This window comes from Quercus lobata, chromosome 4 (genome assembly GCF_001633185.2).
Source record: "Quercus lobata isolate SW786 chromosome 4, ValleyOak3.0 Primary Assembly, whole genome shotgun sequence".
Taxonomy (NCBI): Eukaryota; Viridiplantae; Streptophyta; class Magnoliopsida; order Fagales; family Fagaceae; genus Quercus; species Quercus lobata.
Genome location: NC_044907.1, coordinates 4,662,295 through 4,681,696, shown reverse-complemented (window position 1 = coordinate 4,681,696; position 19,402 = coordinate 4,662,295). Strand labels below are relative to the sequence as shown.

Below are 19,402 nucleotides of genomic sequence, written 5' to 3'. Positions count from 1 at the left end.
CCTGCAATTTTCCTCTTAAGTAGTTGGTTTCCCCAGAGGCTTGAGTCCGAGGACCATACAAGGCCTTGGTTCTGTCCAAAACTTGTAGTTTTGCTTCTAAGTAGTTGGTTTCCCCAGAGGCTTGAGTCCGAAGACCATACAAGGCCTTGGTTCTGTCCAAAACTTGTAGTTTTGCTTCTAAGTAATTGGTTTCCCCAGAGGCTTGAGTCCGAGGACCATACAAGGCCTTGGTTCTGTCCAAAACTTGTAGTTTTGCTTCTAAAGTAATGGTTTTCCTCCAGAGGCTTGAGTCCGAGGACCATACAAGGCCTTGGTTCTGTCCAAAAGTCTTGTAGTTGGTTTTGCTTCCGAGGACCATACAGGCCTTGTTCTGTCCAGTAATGGTTTGGTTTCCCCAGAGGCTTGAGTCCGAGGACCATACAAGGCCTTGGTTTTGTCCAAAACTTGTAGTTTTTCGTCTCAGTAGTTGGTTTTGAGTCCCAAGGCAGTAGGCTTCTAAGTAGTCCCCCAGAGGCTTGAGTCCCATACAAGGCCTTGGTTCTGTCCAAAACTTGTAGTTTGCTTCTAAGTAGTTGGTTTCCCCAGAGGCTTGAGTCCGAGGACCATACAAGGCCTTGGTTCTGTCCAAAACTTGTAGTTCTGCTTCTAAGTAGTTGGTTTCCCCAGAGGCTTGAGTCCGAGGACCATACAAGGCCTTGGTTCTGTCCAAAACTTGTAGTTTTGCTTCTAAGTAGTTGGTTTCCCCAGAGGCTTGAGTCCGAGGACCATACAAGGCCTTGGTTCTGTCCAAAACTTGTAGTTTTGCTTCTAAGTAGTTGGTTTCCCCAGAGGCTTGAGTCCGAGGACCATACAAGGCCTTGGTTCTGTCCAAAACTAAGTAGTTGGTTTCCCCAGAGGCTTGGTCCGAGGACCATACAAGGCCTTGGTTCTGTCCAAAACTTGTAGTTTGCTTCTAAGTAGTTGGTTTCCCCAGAGGCTTGGGTCCGAGGACCATACAAGGCCTTGGTTCTGTCCAAAACTTGTAGTTTTCTTCTAAGTAGTTGGTTTCCCCAGAGGCTTGAGTCCGAGGACCATACAAGGCCTTGGTTCTGTCCAAAACTTGTAGTTTGCTTCTAAGTAGTTGGTTTCCCCAGAGGCTTGGGTCCGAGGACCATACAAGGCCTTGGTTCTGTCCAAAACTTGTAGTTTTGCTCGTAAGTAGTTGGTTTCCCCAGAGGCTTGGGTCCGAGGACCATACAAGGCCTTGGTTCTGTCCAAAACTTGTAGTTTTGCTTCTAAGTAGTTGGTTTCCCCAGAGGCTTGAGTCCGAGAACCATACAAGGCCTTGGTTCTGTCCAAAACTTGTAGTTCTGCTCCTAAGTAGTTGGTTTCCCCAGAGGCTTGAGTCCGAGGACCATACAAGGCCTTGGTTCTGTCCAAAACTTGTAGTTCTGCTCCTAAGTAGTTGGTTTCCCCAGAGGCTTGAATCCGAGGACCATACAAGGCCTTGGTTCTGTCCAAAACTTGTAGTTTTGCTTCTAAGTAGTTGGTTTCCCCAGAGGCTTGAGTCCGAGGACCATACAAGGCCTTGGTTCTGTCCAAAACTTGTAGTTCTGCTCCTAAATAGTTGGTTTCCCCAGAGGCTTGAGTCCGAGGACCATACAAGACCTTGGTTCTGTCCAAAACTTGTAGTTTGTTTTTCTTATCTATGGGGCCTTGGCTTTAGGGGAATTAGATCTTCGGCCGAGCCCCTTGAACCATCTGCGTGATTGACGCTATAAAGTGTAGCCCCTAGTCAAGAATCATAGCCCCTAACGAAGCTTTACGCTAGAACACTGTAACTGGCTGGGAGGAATGGCAAGGGTACTGTCTCAAACCATCGCCTATGCCAAGACACAAACCTTCCCCACAGACGGCGCCAATTGTAAGGGACAGATTTTGGGGCTCAAGCCCAACGAGCGAGCGATTCTGGCCCCAAAAACCCTCAACAATGAATTTGTAGAGAGTGGGCTTGAAAGGTACGACCTTAGGCATAGGTGAGCGGTTTGGTCATAGTTCCTACGGGAAATGCTGCATGGGCGAGCTTGGCTTCACTAGCTAAACCCTCCATTAGTAAGAGTTGTCCCCCTCTCCAGCTTTGTATTCTTCTCCTTTTATACTGGTGTTCCATTCCCCTTTTTGCGTCCACGTGTTAATTTTACTTTTTGGGGAGCAGTCCTGTCCAGTCGACCCATACCTAGAGTGGTTGGGAGTTGCTGGAAAAGCGCATGGACATGGGTTTGAGTATGGGCTTGTCAGACGCCGAATTCCGTGTTACGGTGTTGGCGGCTTTTACCCTTGCCTTGCCCCTACACTCAGTTCGTTCCTTTATTTGGGCATTTAGTGAAGTGCCGAGCAGGAGGTCGTCCTCGGCAATGGCTCTCCTCGGCTTGGGCCGTGGACCCTAAGATAAATTGGGCTTGGGCCAGGGCCACAATTTCTTTAGCCCCACACAACTATTGGCATTGGGTTTTTTTTTTTTTTTTTTTGGTAAAAAATAAATTAATTAGATTCATTATCACATATCAATTTGTAAAACTTTTTTTTTTTGTAATCAATAAATTTTATAATAACTTAACATTTCCTTTAAGATTACCTACACAACAACAATTGAAGACTTGGCGTCAATGGCATCAATAACAATTGAAGATTACCCATCGCTCTTATTTTTATTTTTATTTTTTTGTGGGGAAAGGTTAAGAAATATAAGGAAGCATGTTTAGGGGCTAGGCCAAAGTATTGAACATTTTAACTGATAAAGTTTTCCTTAAAATCTAGTTGAAATTCCAACTCATTTTGTGATAGTTTTATAAGATTGTATATACATGGATATTAAGAAATATATATAATTCATAAAATTATTTAAATAATCACATGATTATTATTATTTTTGAAAACAATCACATCATTATTTACTAAATCATGTAACTAAAATTAAAAGTATACACTTTTTTTTAGAAGATAAATAAAAGTATACATGGAGACAAAACAAAAGACTTTGGCCCTAGACGGTATTTTTTCTTCGCACCGTGGCCTCTTGCTAGCACATTTGCCACCAGATAAGTGGTCCACCTTCACTTCCATTAAATGGATAGAGTACACTATAGTGCACAACAATTTCATCATCCATTTTTCTCAAAAAAAAAAAAAAATCATCATCCACTTTATCATAATTTTTGCCAAGCCAAGTGTACACTATCTGCATTTGTAGCTTTTCTTTTGTTTCTAATGTTCATAGTATGGAGCCATAACTTGGAGTTAGGGAGAGTAGTTTTAGTAGTGTCAGCTCCATACTATATAAGTATTAAGGTGGTCATCTAGAGCCCCAAGTATATAAAAGGCCTCCAAATTTTAACTAATACTCTATGATTATTATTTTTTTATTGTAATAGTATTAATTAAAACCAAATATTAGCAATAAATAAAATAATATTTTTATATCAAACGAAAAACAAGAAAAAAAAAATAGAGAAAGAAATAGTACATCCATAACATTTTTCACACCATTTTTATAATAAATCTTAAGTAGCATGATATTATGAGCTGTTATTGATCATAGCAAAAAAATAATTTCAATAGTGGATTGAAATTAGAATTTAGAACCAATAACAACTTAAAATCTAGGATTTGATATAGCACTTCTCCAACAAAAAAAAAAAAAAGCAATACACAAAACAATTTACAACATTTTTCATAACAGTTTAGTTGGCAAAGTTTTACTAGTTCTCATTTAGATCCACTACTAATATTACTCCTTTACTTACCACTATCAATCCATATTTGGTGCCAAAATTTTCTTGTAATTAAAAAAAAAAAAAAAAAATGGGTACAGCCTGATAACTTACTACAGGCCCAAACTCCAATTTAGGTTGGAATGGATTGAAATACACTAAACTGACCCGTAATTTTATTCGAAGGAGAAAGGGTGTTTCTTGCTCCAGTTTGCATTCTGGAAAAAGGTATTGACAACATTGGTAGGAACCAAATTGATTACCTGACTTGTCATTTGTGAATGAATCTGACTCCAAAGCAACGTGAATTGAAAGAGCATGCCAAAGAAGAGCAAGCAGAATATGATAAGCCTATCATTGAGGCAGAGAACATTTAAATTCTTGCATCCAGATATCCAAGTTGTTATTGTAAATATTGTTTATTATTCTTTACTATTGGAATTGATGTATGCATCTTAATTGTAAAGTCAGTCAATCATTTTAAAGTATCACATCTTTTTGAATTTAGAAACGACAAACAAGAAATTTATCATTTGGCTTTATTGTTTATTAATCTTTGTTTTTTCTAGGTTCAAAAAAAAGAAAAAGAAAAATAGCCGGTAACTTGGATGATATAAGAATGCTTAAAAACCTGTCCATTTTGTAGTTTTTTTTTTTTTTGCACACATTTAGTAGGCCATGGTGAACCTCAATACTTGTATATACCACATGTATCAGCTAATTAATACTACCATTGAATAGGTTCGCACATAACTTGATGAGAGAGGAATTTAATTATGAGACAAAAACCACCACGTTTGGTGTGAGATCTAATATTCCTTTGCCTTTGCCTAGCACGTTAATTGATCTGTTTACATTTTAGCCACTTCGTTGCTGTGTCAATTTGGTTTTTTCTCAAAATTTCCCTCTGACTTTGTGCAGGGATCAAGACGTTTAACTTGAATGCAAATTTTCTGTACCTTTTTTTTATGTACCACTCTATGTTTCACTAATAACAACTAGTCATGTATATGATTTTTTCTATTTTTAACTCCAATTATTTTATAAGGAAAGTAAAATCAATATATGGCAAGTTGTTATTGGTAGAACATAGAGTGATACACAAAAATAGGTACAGAAAATTTGTATTAGTGTAAGTCATACTCATTTGGTGATCAACATGTGCACTTTATTAAAGGGAAAACAGAGCATAAACGACATACAAAGCTAAACGTCAATAAGAAGAATATAGAACAGAAGAAAACGACAGAAGGAAAAGCAGTTACAACACGTGCCAGAAGGAAGAAGTAGTGCATTACAGCTGTCAAGCATTGATTCGAGTTTTCTAAAGTTTGTTAAGCAGTTATTTTGGGCGGGAAGTTTAGCCCCTGTTTTCTTGGTGTATATAAATAGGAAGTTGTTAATCATTTGTAGTTAGTTTTTCATTTTGTAAACATTCAATCAATGAGAAGTTTCTAGTTTCTTCAAGAACCTTCTTTCTTTACATGGACGTTCGCGCCTCGGCTGTTGACGGTCTTGAAGTTGTTGAAGATGAGCTCGTGTTTGAGCTTTATGGTCATGTCCGCAGAGAATATAAACCTGTTTTTTGAGACAAAAGAAAAGTAGACTGTTATGTGTTTGATAAAATGCCTAAGAGAGAGTGTGTTTGTGTTTTTAAGTGAGAGTAGTACCAGAGGGGTTCGTCTTGGATAACGGCGTGGCGGAGAGTGCCCGGGATGGGGTTGGCGGCATCACGATCGGAGGAGTTCGGTGACAACGTAGATCCGGCAACCTTTGCCGCAGAGTGTGGTGCGGCCGAAGCCGATGGCGCAGTCTGCGAGTCTTTGGCGGTTGTTTTGCCAGTTTGGGTCGCAGAGCCAGCAGTCGTCGATGGGGTTTCCGGTGAGGCATGCTGGTTGGTTGTCCTTTGCTTGGGGAGATAACATTTGTCTTCGTGTGATAGAGGCATTGACGTTACTGCAAAAGCAAAACAAAAAAAAAAAAAAAAAAAAAGATATTTCACCTTTGAAATCTAATGCAATATTTTAATTTGAGTGCTGTTTTGGTTGTTTTGCTCTGTTTGGTTGGTAGAGTTAATTTAGTTTCGAGGAAAGGTTCCCAACATAAGATTTTATTCTATACATTTATTTATGGAGGATAAAAATTATTTTTCCATTTTTAACTTGAAGTTTTGCTGCCGATCCAGATTTCCATGCAACAGGGCCCATTTATGGTGCAGATTACTTGTCCTCAGTGTCATGGAGAACCGGAAATTGTGCCGGTATGTTGCATTTATTTGAATTTACACGCAATCATTAACGTAAATATGAAAGTAATCAATTGAATTGCACTTAAAAAAAAAAAAGAAAAAAGAAAAGATCATCAATTTAATTGTTTCTCACTTTTCTATGGATGTTTCATAATGTCTCTTTGGAAAATACTTTTTTTGCAACATAAAAGGTTGACAGAATTTAAGTTATTAATTCGTGATTATAGGTTGGCATTGTTTACCTTTTCAATTGGTTTTTAATTATAATATGTCTATCCTCGTGCATTGTTCTACAATTTTATAAGTCAAAGCCCCCCATCTATATTTCTGTTAAATCATTTTTATTTATTTATTTATAGAACCTTTGAATCAAATTTAAAAGCTCACTTTTTTTTTTTTTTTTTTTATAAGTATAAAAGCTCACTTTTTAAGAAGTGATCAATTGCAGTTATAATTTTTTTAGCCTTCTCATGCTGGATTACTGGATGTGCTAATTGCAATTATAAGTTTTGGGTTCTAGGGGAATTCAGGGATAGTTTTTAGATGTAGGGCTTATCTGCAGGTGAAGTTGATGCCAGTGTGAAACTTTTTGCGGTTTAATCCGTGTACTATACATGAATCTCAGTGACTTTATTAGGCATTGATATTAAGTGGTTTCTTCACTTCCATTTGTGTTGATTACCTTATGATGGTTGGTGCAAAGTTTACTATATTATATATTTCTATCCCTATTGTTTCTTTTTACTGGTTTGTTATATTAGAGATAAATAGTTCATTGTTTTTCTAAGTCTCTAACCAGTTAATTTTTTTTTTTCCACAGCCTAAGTATATCTGCAAGTCATGTAAAGGAAGGCGAGTTGTATTAGGAACGAAGTCAGTCAAGCTTAATATTGTGCCAAGTATTTCTTTTTTCATTTTAGGATTGTTTTTAAAAAAATTATTTTTGTTTTTGTTTTTTGGCTCTGGTGGTTGCATTGCTAAAATTTCGTGCCGTTGTCAAGCTATTCTTATCCTAGCTTGGTGTAGAATAAATTCCTCTGCTACTAAGTCTAAATGATCTTATCAATTCAGAAAATTTGTATAAGGATATAGTAGAGTAGGGATTTGGGAATGAAATGGATGGGTGTGCAGGCTTTATTTTATAATGGGTTTTTGCATAGGTAGCAAAAATTTGCTAAGAAGAAAAGAAAAATATTTTATAGGTTTTGTATATGCTAGTTTTTATGGATGCTTGACTCTCCTCCTTTGCCATTTACAGGAGTAGACAATGATGAGACCATAAAGGTGAGTAGAAGTAGTGGAGCAGATCCTGATGGAAATCAACCTGGTGATCTTTATATTGTCATTAAGGTAACCATATATATATATATTTGTTTAGTGTGTCATCATTGTTTATTTTTAGTGGGTACTTCACTGCTTGGATGCCTTCCCCCCAACCCCTAAACTGTAAAATATCATTTGCTTATCTGCAGGTTCGCGAAGATCCTGTTTTCCGAAGAGAAGGTGCTGACATTCATGTTGATGCTGTTTTGAGTATTACTCAGGTAATGCTTTCCAATGTCTTCATTTTTTAGGTATCGGTGGCCTGTAGTGCATGGATGTCTTGAACAGTGTGTTGTATGAGATTTTTGAATAAAATAGCTATTGTGTTTAGCGTGAGGACATATTAATTGCATTCAGGTCTTTGCCGAGAAAAAGCTAAATGCCTAAGATAAAATTATCTTTGACTTTATTTTGAATATTTACACTTTGTTTGTTTCAGCATTAATGTTTTTTGAAAAATGAGTCATTTTTCAAAGAGTATTTTATGGAAAACTATCTCATTTTCCGATGTTTGGTAAAGACCTTGAAAATGAGCTTGCGAACGTTTTCTTGTGTTTGGTATGCATAAAATTTTTATAACATTTCTTGTATAATTTAAAACATGTGTATTATTTAAACCAACTAATGTAATCAATATAAATGAAAAACCAAGAATGAATTTGGTTTTCATACTAAATTTTGACAATAAATACAATAAAAAATAGTTGTTCAATTTTCATAATCTCTACCAATCATCTTGCTCATTTATATGGACAGTAATTCTCATAATTCAAAATAACCATAAGCTCCATTTTAAGTAGTTCAAAATGCCACATAGGCCAAATAGTTTAACCTACAAAATAATCTAGTTCAAATAGTTTGATAAATTCCAAAATGCCAAATTGTTCAAATTGACACGTCCAAATTCTAACAAAATGCACCTACATAATCAAAATTGGCTTAAATAGTTGTCAAAGAAGTTCTGCAGCCATTGTCTATGAAGCTTGTCATTTTTCAACATTAATGTATAAGTATAACTTACACTTATTAGATCTTGGACTAATGGGCAATTTAGTAATCTGTAATTATGAAGTGAATAGAGGTTAAACTTAAATGTCAGACACATGGGAAACTGACCTAGGGATGCACATATATATTCTTAACATGTATTTGTGGTTGATTGAATCAACATTTTGGAGGTTAGCCTATTTTGTGTCCTGTGGATAGAAACATCTCAAATAGTATATATTTAATGGATGAAAGAAGAGTACCCACAATATACTTCTCACTATGTATACCAAGACAAAGATTGGAAATGGACTAAGAGTATGGTGATAAAAACGATAAGAACTAACACTTGAAAATGTGGAAAATTATCTTTATAGAAGATTAATGTATAAGTATAACTTACACTTATTAGATATTGGACTAATGGGCAATTTAATAATCTGCAATTACGAAGTGAATAGAGGTTAAACTTAAATGTCAGACACATGGGAAATTGACCTAGGGATGCATATATCTATATATATATATTCTTAACATGTATTTGTGGTTGATTGAATCAACATTTTTGGAGGTTTGCCCATTTTTTGTTCTGTGGACAGAAACATCTCAAATAGTATATATTTAATGGATGAAAGAAGAGTACCCACAATATACTTCTCACTATGTATACCAGGACAAAGATTGGAAATGGACTAAGAGTATGGTGATAAAAACGATAAGAACTAACACTTGAAAATGTGGAAAATTATCTTTACAAAAGATTTTCTAGCGAGTTTTTGAGTTTTGTAGACGAATTCCAGGAAGTCACCTGTTATGCTGTTTCTTAACACCTCCTCAGTCACCTGTTAGCAATTAAGGAAGAAGGTTTAAGGGTCTGTAGGTTGATTAGGGTTTCAAAAAGATGGAATATAAAGCTAAAGATAGATGTTCTTAAAGATACATTTCAGGAATTTTCTGGCAGCAGAAATATTTAGGTACTTTTTGATTTGTTTCTATAATTATTAGATCACTAAAAGCCGTTAGTGGAATGATAAAAATAATTGAATTACATTTTTTCTGCTAATAAAATCTTTATTACTTATTATAAAAAAAAAAAAAACTTTATTTTTGATCTAGTTGTTTATTTTTATTTATTTATTTTTTTTGGGTTTATTGGATTGCAGGCAATTTTGGGGGGAACAATCCAAGTCCCAACTCTCACAGGAGATGTAGTCCTCAAGGTTTGTTTATTGTTTATATATGATTAGTACTTGTGCAATGGTAAAATTTCATTTATGACTGTTTTCTTTGCTAGGATTATGTCAGTTCATTTGGAATTTACTCATGCAACTCATGCGACTTGATTATTGGACTTGACCCCCACATGGGACGGTAATCGGATCAATTAATAATGAGATCTGGTTTGTTTGTTGAGGTTCTTTCATTTGTCCCTTTGTTGGGACAGGAAAAAACCAAAGCCAAATAGCATCTCTCTATCCCTCCATGTCATTCCTATGGGGTTGGCTTTTAGCATAAGATTACTGGCTTCTTGTAGAGGTTCTTTCTTGTTCTAGTTCTCTATGGTATCATGATCTAACTAATTTTTGATATTTAGGTTCGCTCTGGCACCCAGCCTGGTCAGAAGGTAGTTTTGAAGAAGAAAGGTTGGTGAGCTAGACATGCCAAATTTCATTAAGTTCACTTATAAAAATTTGTGTGTGATAAATGATTCTATTTTGGCTTGCCACTTGCATCCTGCTCTCTATCGAGAATAGTGTGTGACATAATTGATCCTTTTACATTTTATCCACTTTGTTCCTTGTATCAATAAACCCCCAGAATTTTAATTGAAGCAACTTCCTCAGCTTGTGTCCATGTGGTTTTTTCTTATTGCCATGATTTATTCTTTTTTTCTTTTAAAGTAAGGAATCAATATGAAAATTTGACAGAAGAGTATCTTCTATGACTAACGTTAAGAGTCACATAAAATATGCAATTTGTTTCTGATCATCATTTCAATGTAGGATTTGATGATTTTACCCTAGTTAAGCAACTTATTAAATGTAATATCATTAATTTTATTTGTCTGTTAAGATTCTACATATCTCGAGCGTAAAAACCTTTCCTTTTTTTTTTTTTTTTTTTAAATTTTAAAATTTTAAAATGATTTTTTATATCGAAATTGCATGTGTTTTCCTGCTGAATTCGTTGTTTTTATGCAGGGATCAAGACAAGGAACTCTTACTCATTTGGTGATCAATATGTGCACTTCAATGTCAGCATTCCATCGTAGGTTTCCTTGTTCTTAACCATTGTTGTTGCAGGATTTTTCAGCCTCCAGAATGTATTTTTATGGTTCAGTTCAATCTAGTGTGTGGACTATATATCGAAAAAAAAGTGTCATATTACTGTAAATCTATAGCATCATACGGGAATGTGTTTGCAGCCTCTCATTTTTATAGTAGATTAAAATGCTTGATTTGTGTAGGAATTTGACCCCAAGGCAACGTGAATTGATTGAAGAGTTTGCCAAAGAAGATCAAGGGGAATATGATAAGCGTGCTACTGCTGGCGCATCAGGGTAAAATGTAGACCAATTGGTGTCATTTGTTTGCTAATTCTTAGCAAAAAGGATAAAGGCAACTGAAGAAAAAACATCAATTGTTTAAAGACCCACCCACGCTATAAGTTTTGTAGGAGTGACTGGGTCGTTTTTGTCCTTTTTTTTGTTTTTTTTTGGGGGGGTGCGGGGGTGCATGGGGAGAAGGTTGTTAGGGGTGTGTAATTTTTTTCTTACAAATCACAATAGTAGTTTTATATGTGGCAACATCATTTGATCACTTGCATCTAGAGTATCTAAGTTGTTATTGTACATATTATTTACTGTTCTTTAATATTTTTCACTATTGAGAACGACAAGTCAGTTTATCTGTCATTTTTGTATTATGTTATGAATAATGTCACGTACATGGATACTTTGATGTCACTTGGAATAAATCTTTTGAATATATAGATGGTTCAATATTTACTGAAGCATTTAGAAAGTTAAACATGATTTAATTGGTTTTCTTTGGAGCTGTCAGATCAGACAGGTGCTTATTGTGGATGGGATTGGATGTCCCCATATTCTGGTTTTGAACATTGAATTCATGAGCATGTTTTATGTGATTTGGCAGAGTTCATGGTGAGTAGAAAAAGAGTTAGACAATATTTCGAAATAATTTGCGAGATTTAAGATTTTCTTACCGTTGCATGGCACTTCATTGCTAGACTCCTAGCCCCTTGGGGGTAGCTGTATTTCTCTGTCTTTGCATAACTCACGCATTCAATTAAAGCAACAATGCAAAAATACAATCTTAGTCCTTTAAAATTACACAGCAAATACGGTCAACGTAGTATTAAAATTCAATCTTTAGATTCAAAATCCAACAAGAAGAGACACACATACATGTAATCATTAAAATGCAAGGTTATGCAAATCTGAAATTAAACGACTTACGGTAATAAACCACAACAAAATAGGGGCAATACAAGGCTATGCAAGCCTGAAATCAAACAACTTATGGTAATGAACCACAACAAAACAGTAGCAAGTGTCAATACACACTTCAATGAGGTAAAACCACGCCCTACGCCAGTATGGATTTATGTAAAGAACTGCAACAATTCCGAACAGGATTGTTATGTAAGCCACCACAAAGCTTATGTAGAAGACACCCATGTCCATGAAAATATCACCTTCTTCCCCTTCATTATCCACTGGCATTGTAGATGGTGGTCTCATTTTGGTGCAACTATTCCGTAATGGAGGTCCACACAGGAGAGGGTTCCCCTCATAACTGCTTTCATCAAAAGTAATGAATTGATTTTTTCTGTCGGGTGTTGTGCCTAATAAGTTGTTGTGTGCCACACTAAAGACCGCTAGAGAGGTCATTTCGGTCAACTGAGGTGGAATTTTGCCGTTCAAATTGTTGTAGGAAAGATCCAGACTTTCTATTTGCTTTAGATTTGAGAATGTTACTGGGATTGGTCCTGATAGATTGTTGTGTGACAAGTTCAATGCACGAATGTTGCTCATCCTACCGAGTTCCAGTGGGATTTTACCTGCTAGGTTGTTGCATGAGAGGTCAATTCCAAACATGTACTCGAGGATGTCACCCTTGTAGGAGTAAGTTCTAGTTTTTGTTGTGAACTCTGCTTCTTCTTCATCTTTCACAACTCCGTCAAACGTATTTATACCATAAGGCAGATGTTCGAAAATTATAGACTTTGTGTTCAAATATGATGACAAACCCAATGGATAAGCTCCCCCTGAATATAGACCACTTAAAGAAGGATCATGGGCAGATGCATTAAAAGTAATGTTACTCAAGCAATGAGGAATTAGACCTGAAAATTTATTGTAGGAAAGATCCAAAATGTTCAAATTCTGCAAAAGGCATACTTGAATTGGAATTTGACCTCTTAAATGATTCGCTTTCAAGAGGAGAATTCTCAATGATGAGAGGCTGCCAATCCAATTGGGAATGTTTCCAGTTAGATGGTTATCTCGAAGATTCAGTGTAACTAGATTGGAGTTGTTTTGGAAAGAACTTGGAATTGGACCGCTCAAGCAATTTTTATTTAATTGAAAAAAACGGATACTTGAGGAATTGAAGCAAGATGGAACAGAGCCAAAAAGATTGTTGTCAGAAAGGTCAAGAAATCTAAGATAAACGAGTTTGCATAACTCAATTGGAATAGGACCTTCAAAATGATTTTTGGCCATAACAATATCGTCTAAATATGTCATGTTCCCCATCCATGTTGGAAGCGTGCCTGAGAAGTGATTGTTGTCCAAATGTAAACTTGCTAGATTAGTCCAATTAGAATTGGCAGGAAATATTTGGCCACTGAAGCTATTGTTTGATAATAGGAGTAATTCTAAATTGTAGCAACCCATTATGAAATGCATTGGTATGGTTCCTGAGAAATGATTCTCAGACAAGTCTAGATTCTTTAAGAAAGCCATATTCCCAAAAGAAGAAGGAATACTGCCTTCAAATTCATTTCTAGACATTTTTAAAGATTCTAAATTTGGAAAAATTAAACCGAGGTTTGTGGGAATTGGACCATGTAAGTGATTATCAGAAATATCTATGCTCAAAATGTTGGGACGGATATCATATGGCACCATAAAAGACCCCGTGAAAGAGTTATTATTTACAGAAAAGGTCTCCAATCTTGTATTGTTCTCTAACAACCAGTTAGGAAACTGCCCAGCAAACTTGTTGTGAGAGAGATTAATTACTCGCAAATCATATTGGTAATGGAGAAATCTGGGAGGTGTCCTATTGTGAATGTTAATTGAGCAACTTGACAAAATGAAAACCTTTAATTGGAAGGTTGGAATCCAAGTAAGGGAGTCAGGTTCCAAAGCTAATATATTGTTATCACTTAATAGGATCTTAAGATTTGAGAGGTTGGAAAGGAAGGACAATGTGGATGGGATCGAGAAGTTGTTATATGAGAAAGAAAGGTACTCAAGTGATGTCAAACTTGATAGTGGAGACTGGACACTGTTCCCATTGAAGTGATTGTTAGAGAGATCCAATACCCGGAGTGATGTCAAGTTTGCCATACATGAAGGTAGTCTCCCTTCAAAATTATTGTTGCTGAGGTCTATCTCTTGGAGCTTCTTAAGTTCACACCAGCCTGTATAATGTGATAATTATTTATTAGGTTCTACTATTGTAATTATTTGAAGCAAGATCACTGTGAAAAAAAAAAAAAGAAAGAAAGAGCCTACCTTGGTCAGGTAAGGTGCCATTCAGTCCACAGTATGACATTGTCAATACATTAAGAGAAGTCATAACTCCAATTTTATGAAGAAGACTTTTATCAAATGACGATCCATCCAACATCAACTGCTCAAGGTTGTTTAGTTTGCTCAACTCTAAAACAAAAGCAAAAAGCTTAAATTAGTACTAATTGATATGGTAGAGCATAAATTAGTACTAATTGCTGAAAATTATTAAGATACCACACAGAAGTGTTAAAGTAGCCAAGACCACTTTCATAACTAAGATTCTTTGAAAGAAAGTAATTTTATTTTATCTAATAATAGTGTATAGAGTATAGACTACCATGTAATGTGGCAGTCTATATACTTTCATATTTTAGAATTTAATTCAAATTGTGAAATTAATTTATTTCAACTAGAGATGATGCTTTTTTTTGAAGATCTCAGTCTTATTTTAAAAGCTATGTTGTTAAACCTTTTTTTCCCCCTTTTTCTATAACATCTAAATCATTTTTTATTTTATTTTTATTTTTTATTGATGCTACAATTACCAGCTCAAATAGAATTTCGGTCAATTTTGGGGTGTTCCCTGCGTTTTGGTCCGTTTCAGATAATTTCGGTCGAAATACGAATTTCGCCCGGTATGAGTTTTGGATTTTATTTCCCTTCTTGAAGCTAAAATATGTTGTTTTCTCGCTGAAACTCGGAACCATACTATTTCTCATTTTCTCCTTTAGCTTGATCTTTGAGCCACTGCCCTTCTTCGCCATTAGCATTTGCTTTCCTAGAGATTGGAGCCACATGTATTGCTTGCATTTGTTAGAGTAGTTACCTTGCCTTTAAGTATGTGTATTCTTGACCTTGTGTTTCTTGAGCTCCTGCCAATGCTTCCTTGGTGGAGGATGAAATTTGTTTGTGAAGAGACGGAGAAAGGAGATCTGATGAGGAAGAAACTAGGGAGATGAAGTGAAGAATGGTAAAGCACTTGTGGAGTAGTAGAGCCTAGAGGGAGTAAGGAAACTTCTAGGACACTTCCCACCAATTAAAAAAAAAAAAATCCTAGACTCTCCTTTATTTACCAGAATTCCATAAAGTAAGAAGTTAAAAATTTTCCCTTAATGTTTTTAATCCACTTCTGACTTCACTACATATTATTATTATTATTATTATTATTATTTATTTATTTTTTTTTTTTACTTTTAAGGTAAAAGAGTAGGCATATATTATTAATTTTTATGGGTATAGTAATCTCAAAACGGTAAACCGAAATAGATTGATACCAAAACATTTCATTTCAATTGACAAACCGAAATGAGCACCAAAACAATATTCATAAAATTGGTTTGCACTAAGCTACTTATTGTTCATTCGACCATATAATAATAGAGGAAGGGAGTGGCAACGGTGGGTTTGGAGGGTAAAATGGAGATTGCACTTGAATAGTGAGGGTAAAAACATAAATTTGCCAATCTCAGGAGATGTGGACATCCTAACTTGCAACAAAAAAAATTTATATACATAATTATTTTTAAATTAATATGTTTTGTCTCTCCTAAAAAATATATATCGTACACCTTGACTTGTTAATTCCAAGAATTTGTGTTCAACAAAAATAATCTTGACCCCACAATCATAATTCATAACCACTTAAAGAAAGAAAGAAAGAAAAAAAAAACCCCAAATAATAGCAAAAATAGCCCAAACAACAAAAAATGAACAAAATATTTAGCAAAAAGCCTATTAAATAACAAAAAACAAAAATAATTAATTATTCGAATTCGTAACTCATTCAACACATTCCGTAAAAATTATCCTTAATTTCATATTTCCTAAAAAATGGTACCCATAGAGATACTATGATCGTGTTTTCTCTTTAGTGGCATTAGCAGCTCGGCTCTCCTCGACAACTCATATTGCAGTTGTAGCAAGTATTATTCGTTGTTCTCTGCCACTCTCTCTTTCTCACTTTCTCCCTTTTCTATAATCATTTCAAACTCTCTCTCATTTTATTACTTTTATCTCAATATTCTTAGTTCTCACATTATCTTTCATTGATCTCTTTTTGCCTTTTTATTTTGTTAGAAGAAGAAAATTGTAAAATTTTATATATTTGCGTACTTTTTTTTTTTTTTTTTAAGACAAAGGGGCTTTAGTTGGAGTTGGAGAGCCAAGGAAAAGAAAATCTAAATGTGCGCAAATGTGTAGTCTAAAATTTTTACGAAATGAGAAGGGGGGGGGGGGGGGGGGGGAGCTCATGCTAGGTCTTTGTATTGAGCTTAAGTAGTAGTGGCCCAATTTTTATATCTAAAAACAAGTAGAAAAGCATTTGGGCTCAAGTTAAAACCCAAATTTTAGTAAAAGAATCCATTTTAAACCAAGTTTTCGTGTATCTCCCAATACATATGATATGATATCATTCAATTGATATGCATCTATGTATTGTACAATTCATGAACACTTCTAATACACACTAGGTACCAAGTGGGGTCTATTACGCCTGTGAGGAGGTTGCACCATGACCATGTTATAGGGTGTGTTCCCCTATTACAATTGTAAACTAGCATTAACAAATGAGAATGGTCTTAAAATATGTGCAAATAATGATTGAATTAGAAGCTTTTTATTGGCGGGAATGCAAATAGTTATTGAGAATATTAAAGGAATTGGAAAACAAGTTCGACCAAAATAAAGCATGATGGTAAGGGGAAAAAAAAAGTGTGAGTTAGCTCTCTGTATTTGACTTCCCTATAACCAAAAAAAAAAAAAAAAAAAAAAAAAAAGGAAAAGAAAAGAAAAAGCTCAGTTTCATTTATTTTCAATATATTTTGTTTCAGAAAAAATTAACAATATTTAATAATAAAAAAATGTTTTATTATAGCTTCTGCTTTTCTGAGATTATGTCAGTAATGACGAAAAAGAAAAATGCAAAACAACACCACCGTAAAATGTCCATGGTACAATTTACCTTCAGTTGTAAACGATCCTTCCAAATTGTTTCCTCCCATTCTTAAGATCTTCAATGATGTGAAGGTGGTCAATGACTTGAAAATTCGTGCATTAACTTTGTTCTGATCCAACTCTAGGACTTGCAGCTTAGGTAAGTTGTTTGAACCTATAGGCAAAGTAAAATAGATAATTTGACATACCATATAAAAGAAGGAATTGATTTGAATTCATGAACATATATTTTTAAAAACAATCGTTACCTTTTGTTGTTGTTGTCACGAAGTCATCGATCTCATTGCCACCCAAGTAGAGCTCCTCCAAGTTGCTAAATGCTTTGAAGTTTGAATTCCACATATATATAGACAAAAATCATAATATTCATCAATTGATTTTGACTGGATTATTTTAAGGTTACATTTGCATTTGATAATTTAAAATTATTTGTTTTTTTTTTATTATTTAAAATTATTGATGATCTAAAATAATAATTGATTTTTTTTTTAATTGTTGTTCGACATAAACTATAACGACACAAGATGAATTTGATTTTTGAGAGTTTTTCTCTAGCACAAGTGCATTAACACTTGTGTAATTAATTTGACATCACATTTCACCCAAATTATTTCAAATCCACAAATTGATAAGGCTTTAAATTTGTTCACGATTTTATTAATTTAGAAATATTTGTACTTCTCATAATTTATTCCAATTGCTTAAACTAAAACTGAAATCATAATGATTCTCTTCGGTAATTTAATTTAAAAGAGCCAAGAAAAAAAAGTGAGATTTTAGTTGCATAAATCTCAATAACTAAGAGCAGAAATTCTCAAAATACAAAAAAGGAGCAAAAGTTTACACCCACAAGCGTGAGGCACTCTTCCAGTCTCTTTGCAACTTGATGTGAATTTTAGCCGTGAGACTTACCTGGGATGTGGAATGATCCATTCAATATATTTCCACTCAAATCTAGTATCTTCAGCGAAGAAATTCCACTGAGCGATGACAGGATGTTGTTGTTGAAATGATTATTAGCCAAGTCAAGCATCTCCAGCTTGCGCAACGCTGAGAATCTTTCAAAACCTACAATTTAGTAGAAGCTTCAGTTTCCATGTCCACAACTATATATTCCCACAACCTATTTATAGCATAAAGTGAATCCTAAGCCACAACTAATTTCTCGTTTTTTGAAAATTCAAAAAGAAAAATATAAGGCAGAAGTACAACATAATTTCGACAAACACTACCAATTGACTTTGCTTAAGACATGAACATACCTTCATTTGGGATCCATCTACTAATCTGATCACCAAACAAATCGAGGTACTGGAGCTCTTCAAAGGGAAGAAACAAAGAGGCATTTAAACACCAATCTTCCCCACTCCAACCAATCGTATAATTAAGATAAAGTTGGATTACACGCCCCGTAGTGTTGTCGCACTTCACTCCCTCCCAATCACAGCAATCACTCTTTTTGTGGGTTGAATTCCAAGTTGGCAAATAATCTATATCAGCTGTGAAGTTCATGGAAGCTTTGAGTTGCAAGAGAGCTGCTTTCTCTTGCTCCCAGCAACCAAAGCACCCATTCATACCTAATTGAACCAAAATTAACACTACCCACCACCAAAAACGTCCCAACTCCATTACTTTTTTTCTTTTTCTGATTTTCTATGACAGTAAGACTGACAAAGTTTTTGTCCAACTCTCTCACTTATGATTCCAACTGATCTTGCGATGAAATAGGCCACCGGCATCCCACATATATACTGTTACCAAACAGTCCACATCATCATCACAATATATCCAATAAATGCTTACCAAAAAAAAAATCTAATAAATGCAAAGCATGTTTTTTTCTTTCGCTTTACAGTTGGCAGGCACTAAACAAGAAGACTAGAAGACCAAAAGTCAACAAGAAACTAAAGACTTTCTTCCTAGATAATGTTTACTTGTTTGGTGATTACTAACCTATATCCAGTCCTGGCAAACGGGTCGGATTGAGTCGACCACCTATTATTTGACATGATTAATAAATATATATATATATATATATATATTTGACACTTTTTTTTTTAGAATGATATATATTTTTGCTGAATTAGAATGATTTTTATTTGACACTTGGTAAGTCATCCAACAAATAATTACCCAAAAAAGTAAAAGACTAATCTTTTAACCATCAAACTTGGAATGGAAAATGCACAATTCTTTAACAAATTCCAACACTTGGGCTCTAACCACCATAAAAATTCAAATAAACCAATTTAAAGGTATATATTTAAAATTTACACAATTCAAATTCAAATTTCACTAATGATATTATAACCATAAAATAACACACACACAATATTATAAATTGATGTCATGGACCATTTCAAGTTATCACTTATC

At 34.8% G+C, this 19,402-nt stretch overlaps 2 protein-coding genes across 3 annotated transcripts; one reads left to right on the top strand and one right to left on the bottom strand.

The window, feature by feature from the left end:
- The first annotated feature begins 5,921 nt into the window (after positions 1–5,921).
- On the top strand, positions 5,922–10,872 carry LOC115983164 (chaperone protein dnaJ GFA2, mitochondrial-like). The gene is made up of 8 exons (XM_031105790.1): positions 5,922–6,009; positions 6,818–6,896; positions 7,256–7,347; positions 7,470–7,541; positions 9,471–9,527; positions 9,902–9,950; positions 10,509–10,575; positions 10,775–10,872. The coding sequence occupies exons 1-8, from the start codon at positions 5,941–5,943 to the stop codon at positions 10,869–10,871; spliced, it is 582 nt and encodes a 193-aa protein (XP_030961650.1). The 5' UTR covers positions 5,922–5,940; the 3' UTR covers position 10,872.
- Positions 10,873–11,657: 785 nt separating this feature from the next.
- Positions 11,658–18,801, bottom strand: LOC115983257 (receptor-like protein 56). 2 transcript variants are annotated; one of them, XM_031105902.1, is made up of 6 exons: positions 18,289–18,801; positions 17,939–18,094; positions 17,275–17,346; positions 17,034–17,180; positions 14,075–14,221; positions 11,660–13,980 (listed from the first exon to the last, which is right to left on the bottom strand). In XM_031105902.1, the coding sequence occupies exons 1-6, from the start codon at positions 18,653–18,655 to the stop codon at positions 11,822–11,824; spliced, it is 3,048 nt and encodes a 1,015-aa protein (XP_030961762.1). In that variant the 5' UTR covers positions 18,656–18,801; the 3' UTR covers positions 11,660–11,821. The 2 variants fall into 2 exon arrangements, with proteins under 2 accessions (XP_030961763.1, XP_030961762.1); XM_031105903.1 differs by lacking the exon at positions 14,075–14,221 and having other exon boundaries at positions 11,658–13,980.
- Positions 18,802–19,402: the final 601 nt, after the last annotated feature.

What these genes read in the sequence shown, in the direction of transcription:
- LOC115983164 (XM_031105790.1), top strand. Translation starts at nt 5,941, where the DNA reads ATGCAACAGGGCCCATTTATGGTGCAGATTACTTGTCCTCAGTGTCAT. An exon ending in ATCTTTATATTGTCATTAAG is followed by an intron (nt 7,348 to 7,469) that starts GTAACCATATAT and finishes GCTTATCTGCAG; the next exon opens with GTTCGCGAAGATCCTGTTTT. An exon ending in CAGGAGATGTAGTCCTCAAG is followed by an intron (nt 9,528 to 9,901) that starts GTTTGTTTATTG and finishes TTTGATATTTAG; the next exon opens with GTTCGCTCTGGCACCCAGCC.
- LOC115983257 (XM_031105902.1), bottom strand. Translation starts at nt 18,655, where the DNA reads ATGGAGTTGGGACGTTTTTGGTGGTGGGTAGTGTTAATTTTGGTTCAA. An exon ending in TGGATCATTCCACATCCCAG is followed by an intron (nt 17,347 to 17,938) that starts GTAAGTCTCACG and finishes CAAACTTCAAAG; the next exon opens with CATTTAGCAACTTGGAGGAG. An exon ending in TGGCACCTTACCTGACCAAG is followed by an intron (nt 13,981 to 14,074) that starts GTAGGCTCTTTC and finishes CACATTATACAG; the next exon opens with GCTGGTGTGAACTTAAGAAG.